The 20000-nt window shown below is 40.4% G+C and overlaps 1 protein-coding gene across 2 annotated transcripts in view; it reads right to left on the bottom strand.

Moving 5' to 3' along the window:
- Positions 1 to 20000, bottom strand: part of btbd11a (BTB (POZ) domain containing 11a) — a 92075-nt gene that overhangs the window by 16051 nt on the left and 56024 nt on the right. For both annotated transcript variants that reach the window (XM_072453683.1, XM_072453684.1), the window contains exon 2: positions 7898 to 8047. In XM_072453683.1, coding sequence (XP_072309784.1) covers positions 7898 to 8047 — 150 coding nt within the window. The remainder of the gene's footprint in view (positions 1 to 7897; positions 8048 to 20000) is intronic.

Raw genomic sequence — 20000 nt, 5'->3', positions numbered from 1 at the left:
CAAATTGAAGCGTGTCAGCCTGTCCGTCCGTGGGAGTGGGATCTCTCTTTGAGGTTTCTACTTCTTCCCACAGGCAGGGTCTAAGGGTCTAAAGGTCTAAAGGTCTAAGGGTCTGAGGCTCTGAGGCTCTAAGGGTCTAAGGGTCTAAGGGTCTAAAGGTCTAAAGGTCTAAAGGTCTAAGGGTCTGAGGGTCTAAGGGTCTAAGGGTCTAAGGGTCTAAAGGTCTAAGGGTCTAAGGGTCTAAGGGTCTAAGGGTCTGAGGGTCTAAGGGTCTAAGGGTCTGAGGGTCTAAGGGTCTAAGGGTCTAAGGGTCTAAGGGTCTAAAGGTCTAAAGGTCTAAGGGTCTAAGGGTCTAAGGGTCTGAGGGTCTAAGGGTCTAAGGGTCTGAGGGTCTAAGGGTCTAAAGGTCTAAGGGTCTAAAGGTCTAATAGTCTAAGGGTCTAAGGGTCTAAAGGTCTAAGGGTCTAAGGGTCTAAGGGTCTAAGGGTCTAAGGCTCTAAGGCTCTAAGGGTCTGAGGATGCTGGGACAGTTATCCATTTGCTAAATTCCTGTAAACATTGTTTAATCTGCTTCTGTTTCGCTCTAATATTTCATTGTCACCCATCGAGGCGACTGCTGCTGTGATTTTGGGCTTTACAAAAGTAAATTGAAATTGAAAAGTGTCTGAAATTGAAAAAACGGTACATATAGTTCATATAGTTTATAGCTTAAGCATCGGATGAATCATTAACAGAGATAAACAAAGAACACAGACGGCTGTGTTATTCAGATCAAATTCCCAGCAGAGGGACAGCACATCGGCCACAACCATAAAACCTAATAAAGCAGCCAGTACAACACGACTGACAGCACTCCCCAGGGCTCTCATGCTTGCTGGGCAGAAAACAGAACATCCATAAACACCCAGAAATATCAGCTTTTGTAAAAGCTTGTTAACAAAGTTTGTGAGCTTTCTCCTAACTGCAGACGTGGATGTCCCTGGGAGAAATGAAGTTCCAATTTTGTTTTGTCATCAATTATTCTTTTGACTTTGGTTTTGTCTCTGAATTGCTGTAATGAAGTCACCGACTGCTTGTCCTTCATCAAGTCTGGATGAATCATTTGGGGGACGGTGCCTTCCTCTCACCAGCTCATGGAAGCACTCGTTAGTAGACACATTTGTTCCCAATTCCCAATGAGAGAATGATGATACAGCAGTGATATGATAAATGTCACGGCTTTGAAATGTGTCCTTCAGATGTTCAATATCTCTCCTGATGCAAGGAGAACTTTTTGACCAGCCTCCTTTTTGGCAGTCTTCAAGTATTAAACATGTAGCTATACCTTGGATTTGATTTCAACCCCCCACAAAATAATTAAAAAGACATTTTTCTTAAGTATATCCAGAACGGTAGTGCCACATAACAGACCGGGGAAAGAAAAACACAGAAGGAAATGGTCCAGTATTATATGATAAGCTCAGATGATTCATAAAGCTCCAGGTAAACAGCTAATGTAAAACTGCAAAAGCACAAAAAAGATGGGAGAGAGCGTGGGTTACAGAGAAACATCCTATATTAACAGTTTTGCAACATACAAACCCGGCTTTTTTAGTCGTACCAGTCTGGAATTGGTCCGTTCCAGTGATTTTGGAGATTTGGTTTTGAATTTGCTGCACTGGTTAATTCAGTGTAATATCGTAGGTCCTGTCGGTTTGGTCTCTGAAGCATTCGTAATGTCATATTTATAGAAGAAGAAGAAGTGTCTGGCTTTTCGTGATTGTTAACTTTTTGGGTCTTTTTTGTAGAAACACTCGGTCAAATATTGACAGAGTGTCTCGTCGTCAGCTAGAAGAGCACTTTCAGAACAAGTCAAATCTAAAACATTATTATTTAACAACGCATTGAAAGGGAAATACTCAAATTGGGTAATGTTCAGCTCTCTCTGGCTGCTCCAAGCGGCAGAAGGAGACTTGTAAATGTTCAGCCAATTTAAAAGAGCTCATGACTAAATATCTGCAGTGACACTTACATTCAACGTATGATTTATTATGCTGTCAGAAAGAGCTATAATGATTAATTGACTAATTGTGATTAGTCAACTATAAATCAAAATCATAATCTGGATTAATCAGTCAATAAAATACGTATGAAAAGATATTTATAACAAATAAGGTGGTATTACTGAATTATAATATCAAAAAAGAATAACCAGTTTCAGATTCTCATCAATAATTCACTTTATTCATAAATATTCTCTATCTAGAAAGCTTTAGTCACCATATTTTAAAGAAAAAAATATATTTGAAAAGTCTCAATGTACAATAGAAACAATAGTTTGACCAGTCAAATAAGTTTATTTGAATAATCATAAGTGACAGCCTTTTGTCAGACGCTCCCTTGTTTTTGAGATGATGTTTTAAGGTGTGGTCAAAGTAATAATATGTAGGAAAGTGTTGGTCTTACGTTACAATCAACATCCGCAAGAAAATGTAAAGCTTTGTCATGAAATTTGAACAAAAAGGTCAAGACTCACTGGAAGGAATAAGGAACAATGCAAAGAAGAAAAGAACAAAGGTTTTAGAGGTACACTGTGTAACTCTTCTGGTATATTCAAATACATTTAGTACATTCTAGTACATTCTAGTACTTTGATCTAAGTCTTTACTTCTAGAAACCTCTCTGATGACAAGAGGCGGTGAAAACGGTTTGTGGCGTGTGACTTTACCTTTTATCGCTGCTTGAAACTTCCTCAGCTCTTTCTATAAAAGCAGCTCTATTATGTCTATTGTCTTTTTAAAGATGGCTTAAAATAAAAATAAGAATATATAAGAATACAGTCATTTTATGTTAATTTAGTACATGTACAATACACGTACATTGTACATGTATTAATTATTATGTCTTTAAATAAACATACAAAAAGGTTCAATTGATGAAAATCCAAGTCAAAATTGCATGGTTACAGCTACATTTAATTGTTCATTAAACTTTGTTTTAATTCATCACAACACAGATCTCCCTAGGAGCCATTTCACTCAGTTATTCCACATGACACTTACATTCTAAGTCACTAGTGAATATCATGCCTGATTTGTCTCGCTTGATAATGAGATGCTGTGACTCAAAGTTGACCTGATTAGCTAATTGATTAGTGACAGATTGTTACTTGTAGTGGTTAGCATCGTCAACATGTTTTAATAAACTGGATGGAAAAGCCCATTGTTCAAGACCTGAGATTTTTAAAGGGTCGTATGAGATCAAAGTCCACTTCCTCCACAGCACATAAGACAGAGTCAGTCTCTTTGTCTCTCTCTCTCCCTCTCTCTCAGCTTTAGTTAAGCATTAGTTATGTTTCCCCAGGATAAACGACCAATATTAAACTGTGTGGGTTTTACTTTGAGCCTATTCGAGGAGAGCGAGCCTGGCAGAGGAAACTTTCCTCTCTCTCACGATGCATGATACTCCTTTCTCTTTGGAAAGGACTATCTATTTGCAATGTACAAATGTACATCGCTTCCTTTCCTTGTGCCTTTGTTAAATATGACATGTTTTTGGGGCTGCGGGTCATCCACTGCCAATCTAGTGGCAGAACGAATGAAGTAAAACAAGAACGTCTTCTCCAGAGATCGGCGCTGTGGACACAGCAAGATAGAGCTTGAGGTCATGCATTTGTTTTATAAAGTCCTATCGATGTATCGGCTCGATACAAGGTGTCAATAATGTCAATGTGGTGGCAATACCAAGAGCCGATACTACTGAACTGCGAGCGTCTCATTTTGATGCACAGAGCTCTGAGCAGCAGGAGATCACCATAACAAGGCTCATAAACTGTTCTGCTCCCTAATCACAACCACACAAAACTGCATTTATTCAATTCAACTTTTCTAACCTTGTTTATGTTAAAGTGTGGTTTGACCCTTTACGCGTGGGACTTTGGACTTTTTCTTTATTTATTCCATTTTGTCCACCATCTTATAAAATAAGACTCTCAAGCTGCTTGATGTGCTGTACTTAGAAATTAAGCTGTAACCCTCAAATTAATAGGACTTTTATATACCACCTGGTAATTTTTGCTTTATTTCAAGCCCGTAAAAATAATTTTAATGAATTTACCTTCAGCTTTTAAATCAGACCATACATCCAGACACTAACTTTACTCATTCATATAATATATGAATGAGTAAAGTTGGTGTCTGGAAAAATCGTCCATTACGCCTTTAAATATTATTTAAAGGCGTAATGGACGATGGCAGAAGTGCGCATGACTTCCCCGTGCGGACTGATACAACACACACGTGCGTTTGTTTATTAGCGTGACGGATCGCATCGCATCTCTCGTCTCCTGTAGATTTCCGTCTTCTTCTGCGTCAGCTCGAACTGTCTTTCTCCGTCTTCATTTTGTCCGGTACACTGAGAGAACTATATTATGGTAGATCAATGCGCTTAGACACGCGGAAACGTGCTGCTCTCATGGGACGAGCCGACGCGGCTGCATGTGAGCAGTAGGTGCGTTTTATGATTGATACGTGGCAGGACTAATCGGCAGTGCACGCCACGAGGAAATAAGACTCAGATTTGGGCCAAAAAAATCGTCCATTCAACCTTTAACAAAGAAAACCTAGGCGAGATTTAGGCGGGAGCTTGTTTCTACTCATGATTAGAGTAAAACAGACATCAGAATCCAAAAGAAAGAGTCTCAGCTTCACTGTTAGAGAGCGATGTGTTCCACTACATGTAAGCACTATATTGTTCGGCGTGGGGATACGCTCTGTTCAATTAATAAAGGCGGAACCTCCTGTTCACTTCACTCCCGGGACCGGAGCAGTGAACAGTGCGGCTACCGATAAAAACGACACACGAGTCTCCTGTCCTGCATTATATACCTGGTGTACCAAGACTGAGTATTCTGCAAAGATGTCACAGTCAGATGGCACGGGAGAGAGTGCACAAGCTGAGCGAAACGCTGCAATGAACCCAACATTCACAAAGACTCCAGCCAATTGTTTGTGCTCCAGAGGTTCAAGAACAGCTTCAGTTTGAAATGGGGCTCATTTTTTTAGGTGTTTTAAAAAAAAAAAAGGCCTAAGTTAAATAACTATCTTCATCTTGTCGACAGATAATGTGAGGGTGCTCTTAAAACGACTCTGACTGAATCATTCCTCATGAAGAGTTGAGCCGGCTGAGAAGTGGGTCAGCCTGGATGAGATTAGGACGCCATCGCAGGGTGAAAAATGATGCATGGCAAAGTAGGAAAAGTATTTTAGTTCTAATATGATGAAAAATGAGGATCTGTAGCTGTTCTGGGGATGAAACGTAACACCTGGCTGTGGATCTGCTCTGTCCAGTGTGTGAGACCATTATCTCCCATTTACCATGTCAGTGTGGCAGATTAGAGGATGGGGAGAGGCCGTGAGGCACAACTCAACAGTGTCTGTCATTAGGAGCCCATATTCAGTAAGCTTAGATTCATGTGTATTTGTAAAGATCATTTCACACTTCTGTCTTGTATTTCACTTGAACTGAATGTTATTTGCGCACAAACACAGATCTCGTTTGAAGGTGAACATAATTGGCTCGGTGTTTTGGTCATCGGCATGAGCCAATCAGAGTTCAGACTTTGGAGGAACAAATGTGATTATTTTGTGTGCAAAATAGAACTACAGGGTTAAAAAGTCCAACTTGTCTGCATGAACCGTATCATTTAAAGTCCCATTTACATATCACAAAAAAACATCAAATCTAACAAAATCTTTTAGATCACCAAAACAGAGCAGAAAAGGAATTCTTCTCAGTAAATCAAATTAGACATTGGTCATCTTGGTAAATCACTGTCTTTCAGTAGTTTGTGCAGCACCAGGACACAGACTACTGTAAGTGCTGCAGTGGAAATAACCTCCCATTGCTGCTGTATGACATTCACTGTCCTTCCTCTATTTACCAAAAGCACTCAGAAAAAGCACTTTTCAGCCATTTTAACGTACTATTCAAGTTGTGCAATCAAGATTCAAAAGCAACACAAAAATGCATATTTTCACATAGGTGGAAAAATAAGCTCTGGTTTCTTTTTCATGGTTCCATGGGGCCTGGGGTGGAGGAACTGTGTGAACTGGGGAAAGAGGGCCCCATTGCTGTATTACTTTACACACATATTTAACAAGTGGATGGTCTGTGACCCTCAGGGCTGCACAGACGAATGGCCTGTCTCTGTCACACCTGCTCACAATGTGTCAGACTTCAACCTATATCGGCTGTACGTCCCACAATGTGCAGCCTAGAGGAAAAAGGAGGTTCTTTATAGACCACGGCCAAAGCCAAATTATACAAGCCGATTTCTCAAATTCCCAAACGGTATATTTCCTCTAAAATAAACTGTGTGAATTCGATGAACGTTGCTTAAATGGGCTCCTTTATTATTCATTAATTACAGAACAAGTCGGCTGTGAAATTGCCCCGTATGCTCACTTTACTTTGAAGTGATCAGATTTTTTCTCAGATGTTTTTGTGATCTAGCCTTGAATTGCTCTTTACCCCATATCTTGAAATGTTTGGATAAAAAAAACATCGATATTGACAAAAGATCTCACCTTTACACAGCATTAGGTGATGGTACAATCTAATTATAAATCATTTAGCAGCTCATGGCATCATTAAGTCTGGCACCGGGATACTTTTTGGGCAACTCACAAGACTCTGGCAAAGCAAAGTAACTAATCTGGGTTCTTAATGAAATACAATTAGAAGTTTAACCATAAAAATATAAAATCATTCTAATCTCTAAAAGTACAAGGACAATTAAACATGAATGATGAAGTGATTTGTGCACCATCACTGAGTTTCTTTTCAAAACAGAAAACCAGATGAATGCTCTCTTTATAAATGATGCTTGTGGCAGGACCTAAACTGATGGCAGAGTAAACTTCATGTTGCTCGATACGCATCATTCAAAGCACTGCCTTTAGTCCACAAATCCATTTGCTGCATAGAGTTCGAACATCTCTTAAACATAACTCTGCACACACACTATGCATTGCCCAGAAAAGAAATGATCGAAAGACTTGATTTGCCGGTATCTTTGTACAACAATTTTACACTTAACAATCAGATTTTGTTATAGTAAGTGCAGGAGAAAGACCTGTAAAACGACTGCACTGTAAATGTCTGTGATTATTTGCCTGAAATACACAGTACATAAGAGCAAAGTGGAGTTAAGGGAGCACGCTGAGGCAAAGTGGTGCAGTGGAAGCTATAGAGCACCAATTAAACACCTTTTATGTTATGGACTCTTCTATTTAGCAGCAACAGGAGATTTGCACACTCGATGGGAAGGTCATGTCTCCTCTATTACATTAGTCATATTAGCCAGCTTTTATTTTCATGGATGTTTCATTTCAACCTGTAATAAAGTATTTAATTAATCCACCAACTCATACATCTCATACCTATGCTGATAATTTAATAAATGTTGTGGTGTTTTGTGTATTCAGAAGCGACCACTGGGAGAAAATGCAAAGAAAAACACAATACTTGACATTTCTTAATTCATGATATAACTTTTAAAAGTAACTTACAAACAACAATGCTCAGCAAGATCTCTGCTGCTCATGTTTGACAAGAAAACGATTCGAAATGTGACAGGAGAAAAGAAATATTTTTACCTCCCGCTCACTTTGATGATTGAGGGTTGGCGTTTGACAGTGGCTAATAGACCACCTGTAACGTCGCTGTCTCCAGCCACAGTGGCCAGAGCAGGCGAATAAAGAGAGAGCACCATGACAACCCTCGGGGAACGAAAGCGGATCCCTTCACAGTAATTGTTCATTTTGACAATAACTACAGTACAGAAACATTTTAGGGAGAAACTTTCACTCAACCCTCCAGACGACAGATGAGTTTTATAGTATAAATGGGCACTTACTGAGCTCGCCGATGCTGCCCACTCGCGTTGCCAGCAGAGACTGTTCCAGGCTGCGTAGTTCTGCCTGGGTGTATGTATGGCTCTCACTGCCACGCCCGGACCGCTGCTGGTCCCGGTGCAGGTTTAGACTCTCGGGTAGACACAGCACTCCTGTGGACCACACACAACCATCATGAACAAGACTGGAGAGCAAACACAGATATACAACAATACTGTGTGGTTAAACGCCCTGAGGAGAGCTTTATACTAAGATTATGTAAATGTAATGCTTTGAATCATTACATTTGAACAATAAACTGCTCACTTCATCTGAAATAAAAGACACCAGAGTAAACCCCCCTCACTAAAGGTCAATTTAATATAAATGATCAAACTAAAATAACCAGTTGCCTTTAAACGGCTAATGCTGCAGCTCTTATGACCATAAAGGTACCAGAGAACATCAGCATTAACTTCTCATCAACGCGTTCGAGTCGTAAAAAGGTGCAGTCTCTTTAACACAAAGCCATTCCAATACTTTGTTAATTGTTCTTCATTTGGCAGTGTTCCCAGCCGGAGGAACGACATTAACACTGACAAAAAACCAGAGGGGTATCTAACACATCAAAACAGGCATTTCCAGAACCAGCTTGTATGAAACAATGGAGTAATTACTAAATGCGTCTCTCAGTGAACAAGAGGCAGGCTAATCCGAAAGAGTATATCGTGACAGTGATTTTTCAGGACATAAAGTGACAGATGTGTAAATGCTACAGGAGAAAGTCGAGCAACAAATGCAAATTCCACTCAGCAAACTGTAATTACAACATGAGCCGTTTTGTACAAAAGACCTTCATAAAGACCTTCAAAATGGACATGGAGCAGTATCTCTCGTAGTCACTCTAACAATATAACGCTGTGACCAAGTGTTCAGAAATGTCCCTTTCCCACAGTGTCCAAGGAATCCAGAACTCCCTGGTCAGGTTCTGGTTCCCACAGTCTTTCAGGAGGTCCACTTTGTATAGAAGCAGCAAATAAGAACATGAGTTTGTGTTTTTTTTCAATTAAAAAATGAAATATGAAATACTGTATCACTTTTCCCGAAAAATAAAGATTGAAGTAATCATTGTAAAGGCAGTGCTTGTGTTCACATGTGCATGAATAACCCGGTTATGAGCAGGTTTTTAAAATCCCCTGGTTTTGTGTGCGTCCATGTAAACACAGTATCCTGCTAATGAGAAACCACTGAATATTCCGATAATTCATAATACTGGCATGTAAACGCAGTATCCTCCTCACCAGTGCTGCTACTGAGCATGTGCAAACTAAAGAAACATATTTGGCAGGAGTCGAATCTTTCTACCATTTGTATAATATTATCATCACGGCCAGCATTTCAGAGCAAACTCATTTATGTGACGATGTTCTCAGACTGAGCTGAGACCGTATCCTTTGGCTGTTTGAAAAGTGTTAAGAAGTCACAAGCTAGAACGGTTAGCTCCTTTCCAGATCTGTGCCATACTTTTCATATACCACTCAATAATATCCGGAGTATTCCGATTCCGCATGTAAACAGGGATGATGAGTGTCCTGGTTTCACTGAAATCTTTATAAACCAGTAAAAAAGTAAGTGAAATAATCGAAAATCCACTGACCGATTAATCGACTAAACGACTAAGAGACAGAAGTTCTAAATGCCACACTCTGGAACACTCCAAATAAAGTGATCATAAAAGCAGGTAACAGCCCCTCCACCAGAGAAGTTACCTTGCACCTTGAAATAAAATAGTTTTCAGCATTTTACAAAATAAATCACATTGGTAATCCACAGCGTTATTATGAAAATCAATGAGTTCTTGTCCATCTACTGGCCTTTTTCTCCACTGCCCCCTGCTCTCCAAACTGTCCTCTCAGATGGATGGCAGGGCGCGGGGAGGCCTTTGCTGAATAATTCATTCTGTCAGATCGAGCCGTATAAACAAGTCTCTCTTTCCCTGCACCGCCCACTCTCCCTCTCCATGTTATCTCTCTCCAACAGTTGGCTTAAAAAACTGACTAAGAATATTTGATCCTGGGCTGTTAGTGTAATGAACATCAAAGGTGAGAGGAAAGCTGACTGGATCCTGCTGAGTTTGTAAAACACAGTAAATGCAGCGGTGGAGGTTGCAGGGGTGACGTCGACACACATGTCCAACAGGAAAGGTCACATTCATTCAAACAATGTCAACCAATTTCTGCATGATTAGCTTGTGTGGCAAAAAGCTATCGCACCTGCTACTTTGGGGGGTTTCTCTCCTCTGACACGTGCAATAAATGATTAAGCGCTTTATCAGGCCTTACATGGAATCGTTGCCTGAATCTGAATTATATGGTGAACATGTTAAACTCCAACCTTAGACATGCAGGTTCAGTGGAGTTTAAAGGTTGAGAGGATCAATGAGGTGTATCTTTGTCTATATTTTGGAACACTAAGGATGTACTTTGTCTTTGAATTAGGAAACAAATACATTAACCTCCTACATACATTAACCTCCTAGGATCTGGCGTCCACATATGTGTACAACACATTTTGGGTTGTCTAGACCACTATAGACATTCTCTACAAAGTTCTGGTGTCCACATTTGAGGTCTTTATACTGCCACTTAGGGGTTTCAGAAGGTTTTAAGTCATCTCATGAGGTCCCAATCAGCCCAAATAACAAAGAGAAGTCTGGCGGTAATGCAACACTTGGATGCCAACCGCCATAAAACAAAAACAACAGCAACAACAGCAACAACAGCAACAACAGCAACAACAACAACAACAACAACAACAACAACAACAACAACAACAACAACAACAACAACAACAACAACAGCAAAGAGAAACGAATAAAGCAAGCCATGCAAGAGTTCATGTCCTAAGAAGGTATTGAGATTCATCATGTCTTCCTTTCATACTTTTGTTTGATCAATTTTAAGACAAAATTGGTTGTTTTTAAACTTGACCTGTCTCAGTGAGCAGGTCTTACTTTGTCTTAAAAACATGGTCTATCATTGTGGTCTATCATGAACACGATATAATATAATGTCGGTGAAATCCCTAAATTCGCTTATTGACAATGACTCTTGGATGAGAGTCGAAACGTCTATTTTTTCTAAACTGAGTCCAGATTACTACAACTGAAGCTTTTTCTACACTATATAATGATGCTTATTTGATCCTTGCATTTGCAGAGAAAGACGTTTTTTTTGTACTTCTCAAGTTTGTGCCCATGTTCTGCTGAATGTATTTCATTCCTGTGTACTTTGAAAGCAGTAACTTTGATAACATAAGCCTACCATCTGTCACTTGCCATCTGCTATTTGAATAATTGTTTGCTTAATATTACTTTTGTAGTAGACGCTGTGTACTGTGCCTTCGCAAAGTTAACGTAATAAGTCATTTTTAGGATGAAAAAAGGATCCGCAGGTCTGCTTTCGACAGGATTAAGATTAACGGCATATTCCTTCAGCTCATTTGGGGATTTTCACTCTGCCTAATATTTGGACACTCCACTGGCTGTGAGGCGTACAAAGCACATCCACGATTAGTTTTCGGGGGTCAGGCACGATTTCTTTGTATGAAAAATCCTCTTTGTCATTTCCATCCTTTTCTTATTGGTCAAGGTCAATGGGGTCACAGTTGTGCACCCGGCATTTCATTTGTAGAGACGATCGTTGCCCCTCTGACTGCGGATCGCCTGCTCGTTCTCCAATTGATTTCCTGTATACAGCAGCAAAAGTAGTGGCTCTCCCCCTTGTCAGCGAGGAAACTCTGTCGGAATATTAACAGGTAGTTACCATGGCAACAGGAAGGGATGCCTTAAAGCGCTATGATTGGACGATTCAAGAACTTTTTTTTTCTTTTTTGGTGACTGTATTCTTGTAAGAGGAAACCTAGCGAGTTCGAAGAAGAAGAAGAAGAAGAAGAAGTATGTGCTTAAAACCTCCTCAGGAGCTCAACGCTGCTCCATAAGCAGAGAAAAACAATAGATTCAGAGACGTACCATATGTATTATAGGCCCCAGCTATTAAAACCCACATCAATAATAGATTAAATGCACTTGGGACTTTCACATAAGTAGTGTGATTGGTAAAATGATTAAACGAGCAGTAATAATATGGGTGAAATGTCAGATCTACTACAATTCAGCGGCAGCAGTAAAAGAAATAATCAGTCTATACGGCTGAGTGGACATATGGATCTATATAGTCCAAATCCCAATGCACTCTTTTTCACATGACTCTGGCAGACGCATCATCCCCGCTGTGTAAATCATGTGTGATTACACAGTCACAGGCTTAGTATGAAAACACATGGAGATTTGCTGAAGCCGTAGGAAGGTGTGCATTAGATGTGAATTCGAAATTAGAAGGTAAATATTGAGCCACAGCTGACTGTCAGTGAGTTTACTGATCAGAAGCACATACATTCAAGGCTACGAAAATATGTTAAGGTTTCTATAAAGTGTGCTACAAAATCTGAAAATCCTGAGGTCGGAGTCATTAAATACAATTCTAAACAGTTTATATATCTCTCATGAACAGAAAATAATAAATATATGACAAAACCTTATAAATTTGCTTGAATATCTAAGTTATTTTGTTAAGATATTCCTTTATTGTCCCACATGGGGAAATTTCATTGGTGCAAGGCAGGTAGATACAGAGGTAGACACAGAAGAACAGATCACTTATAGGAAGTCTGAAAAACACTTTCAGTAGAAGATCTCCTATAAATAAATAAAAACTCCCATAGACAAATAAATAAATAAATACCATTGCATGTGATCCCGACAGTAATTGCACATGAATATGTGTCACGACAGCACATAGATTGCACATGAATTTCACAGTAATTGCACATGAATTGCACATGAATTCCAACAGCAATTGCACATATGACAGAATTGCACATCAGTATTAGGTTAGGTCAGTATTGCGAGTGTTCAGTACTAACAGTTTTTGTTATAAAGTCTGACAGCAGCAGGAAGGAAAGACCTACGGAACCTTTCCTTCACACATCGAGGGTGGATCAGTCTCTCACTGAAGCTGCTCTCCAGAGCGGACAGAGTGTCCTGCAGGGGGTGACACTCATGGTCCAGCATAGATGTGAATCTAGCCAGGACCCTCCTGTCCCCCACCTCCTGCACCGAGTCCAGAGCACAGCCCAGGACGGAGCTGGACTTCTTGATGACTCTGTCCAGCCTCTTCCTCTCCCTCTCTGTGATGCTGCTGCTCCAGCAGGCCACACCGTACAGGAGGGCTGATGCCACCACAGAGTCGTAGAAGGTCTTCAGGAGTGGCCCTGTCACTCCAAAAGACCTGAGTCTCCTCAGGAGGTAGAGCCGACTCTGGCTCTTCCTGTACAGTGCGTCTGTGTTATGAGTCCAGTCCAGTTTGTGGTTCAGATGAACACCCAGGTACTTGTATGAGTCCACTCTCTCAATGTCCCGTCCCTGGATGTTCACTGGTGAGGGGGCAGTGGGGTGGCATCTGCGGAAATCCACCACCATCTCCTTGGTCTTCCCCGCGTTGATGAGGAGGTGGTTCCGCTGACACCAGTCCACAAAGTCCTGCTCCAGTCCTCTGTACTCCGCGTCATCGTCGTCCGTGATGAGTCCGATGATGGCAGAGTCGTCAGAGAACTTCTGCAGGACACAGCTGTCCGTGTCATGTCTGAAGTCTGCAGTGTAAAGGGTGAAGAGAAAGGGCGCAAGGACAGTGCCCTGGGGCGCCCCCACACTGCAGGTCCGAGTGTCAGACACACAGTTCCGGGCTCTCACAAACTGGGGTCGGTCTGTGAGGTAGTCCAGGATCCACTCTGCCAGGTCATACTCCACACCAGCCGTCTCCAGCTTGTCCCTCAGGAGCAGCGGCTGGATGGTGTTGAAGGCGCTGGAAAGATCGAAGAACAGAATCCTCACAGAGCTGCCAGGCTTTTCCAGGTGAGAGAGAGAGCGGTGCAGCAGGGAGATGACGGCGTCCTCCACTCCGATGCCAGACCGATATGCAAACTGCAGCGGGTCCATGGCTGAGCTCACGGTGGAGCGGAGGTGGTCCAGGATTAGCCGCTCCAGTGTCTTCATCAGGTGGGACGTGAGAGCCACTGGCCTGAAGCTGTTGAGGTCTTTGGGGCGCGGTGTCTTAGGCACAGGTACCAGACAGGAGGTCTTCCAGACCTGTGGTACCACCCTCAGCTTCAGGCTCATGTTGAAGACATGCTCCATAACTCCACACAGTTCATCTGCGCAGGACTTAAGGAGCCTGGGGCTGATGCCATCAGGTCCTGCTGCCTTCCTCACTTTAATCCTCTTCAGCTCACTCCTCACCTGTGCTGCTGTGACAGTCAGTGGTTGGCAGGGGGACCGTGTGCTGGGGGGATGGGTGAGTCCAGGCGAAGTGGGGAGCTGATGGTCCGGGACAGATAAGCGAAGAGGAACAGATGCAGGGCATTGTCCAGCTGTGGAAGAGGGAGCATGCAGCTGTGCAGGGGGAGGGGCGGGTGACTGATCAAACCTCAAGAAGTGAGCATTTAAATCAATCACCCACTGTAGATCCCCCTCTGTCTGGGCAGGGGGGATTTTGAAGCCCAAGATGGTTTTCAGGCTCCTCCAACTCCCTGAATGTTCTTTTGCTGCAGCTGCTCCTCCATCCTCCTCTTGTAGCCGGCCTCAGCCTGCCTGATCTTCCTCCTCAGCTCCTTCTGCACAGTCCTCAGCTCCTCCTTGTTCCCTGACCTGAAGGCTCTCTTCTTCTCCTTCAGCAGAGCCTTCAGTTCACGGTTAATCCATGGCTTGTTGTTTGGAAAACACCGCACCGTCCGGGAGGGAACAATGTTCTCAAAACAGAAGTTGATGTAGTCCGTGATGCACTCTGTGATGGTGTTGATGTATATAAATATATATATATATATATATATATATATATATATATATATATATATATATATATTTATATACATATACATATATATGATATACATATATGATATACATATATATATATATATATATATATATATATATATATATATCATATATATATATACATATATATGATGTATATATAGTATATAAAGTGAACTTTATATACTGTATCTACACCCCAGCTTATCTATGGTGTCTTATTAAAACACAGACGCAAAAGGGTGATTATCTCTGTTATTTGTTCATGAACAAATGTTATCTTCCCTCTGACCCTCTCAAATCTCACCTCCGCCGTGATTACCGCACATATTTACATTTGCCAACAAGCTAATTAGGCCTGCCTAGGAGATAATGATATCACCCACATCTGTTAGATATTTGTACTGATACCAACTTGTCATTATTTAGCACTGCAAAAGGCTGTGATGCAAGACCCAAGGGAAATGAATCATTTTGCACTGACATAAGAAGCATTGTTATTGTCTATGTACATTATTGTCACAGTCTTGATGTTGTTAAAGGGTTGAACATTCAGATTATTTTCAGTTGACACATAAAGTTGTTTGTATTTGGCCACTGAGAAAGATAGTTAGACCTTTATGTTTAATTTAAAAACATAAAACACAATGGGGAAATTCAACAATTATTCTCCAGCATTATGTAATAGATTAGTCTTTATTATTATTCAATAAAAGAGCTACCAAAACACCCCATAATAATCCTCGAAGGTTGCTTTGTTTCCGTAAAGTCACCAAAGTTGTAAAGATAAGTCGGCACATTTATTACACCAGATGGACGGCAGGTGCAGTACCAAATGCTTGGCTCTATTTCTAATCTCCATGAAGAACAATGGGCCAAATGATTATACATCAGGACAGCTTTGTCCTTTCACCACAGCCGGGCAGACGGCCACTCAGACTCAGATTGTTATTTGCATACATTATATTTGCGTTGGTTTCTATGTGTTCTGTGAACCAGCTTATAAAAACTGTCAAAAACAATGTTACTAAAATGACTACTATGAGTCAGTGTTGGAAATCAAAAGGCTGAACACTGCGTCATAGCCATATGGTGACTGGTAAGACATTACTGACATTAGTCTAATCAAACAGTCTTTTAGTAGAGCGGGTTGATCGATGCTGCTGTGTTTTGATTGAGTGATCTTGCATTACACAGCGTGGGCACATCTGATCCAATACAGAAGCCACATGAGATCATTTCAATATTGTCACGGTGACTGAAGACTTTAGTGGGAACTTTTCAAAGCTCACCATTGGGTTCTACAATCATTTTAGGGATTGTGACATACTGATCATTTATCATTAGCATGTTGTAAATACTGACCATGGTCATCCTGGTTTATGAATCAGTACATGATGTATGACTTATTCATGTGTCATCTAGTCCCCTGCCTGTCCCATGCTGTCGTTTGGACTCCAAATAGAACACAGATCTAATTTGGCCAGTTGCAGCTGACATTTGGATCCCTTGCCCTATGGGAAGGGTAACATTCTCACATTCGAATGCTGCTATCTGCTCTGCTTTCTTCACATGCTGCATCAGTCACATACAAGTTGTACAGAAATTCTCCTAAAGGAAGCAGCATTGATCAATAATATTCCCAAAATGCCATTAAGCATTGAAAGATATGAAGCAGCCCCAATGAAACGTGAGGCTGCAAAATGAGAAAGGTCAAACACTGGACAAAGTGGTTTTCCAATGAACACAAGCCTTTTTGACACCAATTAGTTTTTTACAGAAAGAACTACTCAAAAAAGGAAGCTAGGGGAAGTTTGTTTGAGAAAGACTTTGCAAGTCTATTACATTGTGTCCTGCTGTGTCTTAATGAACTGAAAGAAAACAATAACTCTGGTTATTTTTTAGATTATATTCAAGACAAACTTTACTCAAAGTCAGCGGTTACACACTCATGCACTAAAAAGTTCAAAGAATCATTGACTAAAAAGTGTACAATTGATTTTAGGTTCAACAGTTCTGATCACGTAAGAGCTAATTGTGCTGGCTTACTTTTGTTTCCTACTTTGTAACGCATCATAATGGTCAAAACATATAATTTGCAGATATTAATTTTAGTTTCAAAAAAGGCGTAGCAAAAGAATAATACAAATATAATAACATAACAAAAGTGTCTGCTTGGGCTTTTCTAATGCACCATAATAACATACCAGCTCTGAGGCACCCACTGTAAATAAAGAGTGTCAAATAAACAATTTCTTCAGATATAAATTGATTTATGAAGTGCTAAAATGTGACTGTATATATATATACAGCGTATATATATATATATATATATATATATATACAGCGTATATATATATATATATACAGCGTATATATATATATATATATATATATATATATATATATATATACATACAGCGTATATATATATATATATATATATATATATATATATATATATATATATATATATATATATATATATATATATATATATATATATATATATATATATATATATATATATATATATATATATATACAGCGAAAATAGGCTTATCATCTCACCAAAGATGGATATTTGACGCTCGAGGGTGGTTATTTTTTCTGTAAAGGAAAGGCTGGAAAAGTGCTAAGAAGACAATAGCCATGCTGTAAGTCAAAAGCTGGTGCTGACCCGGAGTGGCAGCTCTACATTTGGGGGCGATATGAATTGCTGGTGATGTTAAAGATGCTGATGTGGCCGTACATCGTGTTGGCAGGTCACCAGGCTGCGGGGTTTCTGTGGTCAGTCATGTGAGGTTACACAGCTGTGACTGGCCGCCTGCTGCCCGGGGACGGCCCCTCGGCTCACTTCACAGGCCCCCATAGCTGCAGCGCTCACGTCCCTAAATGAAAGAGCGCCACATGACAGGGGTGATCAAGAGAGTGTGAAAGAACAATGGGCAGCGACCACAATGGACTCGCGGCGTGCTTGCAGGTGCAGCGGGAGGAAGAATGGGTTTGAAATAAAAGTGATGGATGATACGAGACGCCTGGACATTGGTTTGGAGTCAGGAAATTCTGCTTTAGGGTTTTACAAATCGACCAAAGATAAGGCATAGTTGTCATTTAATTTACATTTTGGAGTGTTAAAAATTACTATTACTAACCCTTTTCTAGGTGATCCACAGCGAGAATTGCTCCTCATTATGTAACGCTCCATCAAGGACAGGAACCACCATGACTCTTATACAGACAGCATAGTCCAGTCACGGAAAACAAGGGAGATGAATTGTTTATTCTCTGATTACCTATGATAACACAAAGCAATGGGGCAGAGTGAATTATGTATGAGCAGACGTTCCCAGGCCATTGCCCCAATGCTCACTTTTACCAACACAGAGTCATGTCATGTGACCTGTGGGCATCCACTCACATTGCCCTGACCTCCTTGCGCCAAGCCAGATGGTCATAGTCACTGGTCACTGTCTAGTCAGCTATGCAAGAGGAGCACAAAATACAGTCTATATAAAAAAAAAAAAAAAAAAAGGAAATAAGTCCCGTGGTTAAAGTGTCTCTGACAGGTTGGACGACTCATTGAACTGAAATGCAGTTAAGTTTTATATATTTAAATCTTTGCTGAAAAAGAATGAAAGTTTTATCCAAGAATTGCTCCTTTTATAGGTTTATAATTTCACTTCCTGTCTGAAACTGACCCAGCCAACACTGGGAAAAACTCTTCAAAAACTCATCTAATTTCAAAACATTTTATTTGACAAGTGAAAAGATATGAAAAGCAACTTCATTTTGTTGAAATATGTCTAAAAAGTAGTTTATTTTGTGTAATTTATGCATAAACTTTGTCTGGGATGAGTGAATCTAATGTAATTGTCTACAAATGTTTCAACTTTCTCCACAAATAACTACTTGTTATAAAACTATAATGTATATGTACAACAGGTATAAATACACAATAAAGTCAAAATTAGAAAATGGTAACAATTTGCCATACTTCCTTTAATAGTGCATGATTTGACATAATGAATGCTCAGTAGAAGCTGTGAGGACAAGCCCTGTTCTGCCTTCATACCCAGTAAGTCACGCTTTATAATAGTTTGATTAAATTAATACACGAGACACAAACATCCCCTGAAAATGCCCAGTTAAAGTTAAAATGCCAGTTTATCTTTCAGTGTTGTTAAGTGTGCGCCAACTGCATTTACTTTAGAAACCAAAACTGAACCCGATTTGTGCAATAATAGTACTCTGTCACCTTAGACATGACACTCACAAAGCATCGCATCATGTCTAATACACGGGAGCTCAATTTCACAAAATAAGGGGCTAAATTGAAGGCTGTTTGTCTGTTAAATCTCCAAATTGTCAGACATGGTCCTTCTACTGCCCAAACTAAAATACAGAACTCAAGGCTCAGCAACACGTTGGACCTCCAGCCATTAATGTGCATAGTTCATTTTCCCAAGTCTCCATCCACTCCTTTGTATGAGCAGCTTTTTTGTTTTTATATTCAATTGACCAACTTACAATTCATTTCTGTTTAATGTGCATTTGTACATCGGTTAAAATCACTGTCATCAAAGTATCTTCTTTTTAATGAATTGAAAATAATACACTGCATATAAAAAAAAGAAATTACTACATTTGCAAAGTCCAATTTGGATCCAGATCTAATTGTGTGCCCTGTGTGAGCAAAGGTCACTAGGGCCCAGTTCCCTCAAACTGTCCCTGGAGGCAGATTAACATAGATTGTTCTCACCAAAGATGAGTGCAAAGGATGTGTCAGATCCCGTTGCAGATCACTTGCCACACTAACACAGACGTTTGAGGAAAAAAGTGGATGATTTGGCGTGAACACAGTGCTCTGAAATCTGAAATTACGCCGTGGCTCGGCTGACTGCTGCCCTTGCGTGACTTTGGAGCTGTGACACACAGTGGTCTATTTGAAAGCAGATAAATCCCCCTGACGGGTGACAGAGGCGCAGAGATGAGAAGCTTACTGTCTGACTCTGATGAAGCTTTGGATCCGGGTAAGAACATAACAGAACAAGTGAAGTTACAAAACATCAGGGACACCTAGGCAGGCAATCCTAGAGGTGAACTGCGGAAATGATTATGCTTCTGTTGACTGAGAATAGACATTTGACCCTGAAGCTAAAAGGGTTAGATGTTGTTCAAACATGTAAAGTCTT

The sequence above is a fragment of the Eucyclogobius newberryi genome, unplaced genomic scaffold (genome assembly GCF_026437365.1).
Source record: "Eucyclogobius newberryi isolate DKJ021-1_F unplaced genomic scaffold, fEucNew1.0.hap1 SCAF_2, whole genome shotgun sequence".
In the NCBI taxonomy this organism is placed as follows: Eukaryota; Metazoa; Chordata; class Actinopteri; order Gobiiformes; family Gobiidae; genus Eucyclogobius; species Eucyclogobius newberryi.
Note: the sequence above shows the minus strand (reverse complement) of the source record. Positions and strands in the feature narration are given on the sequence as shown.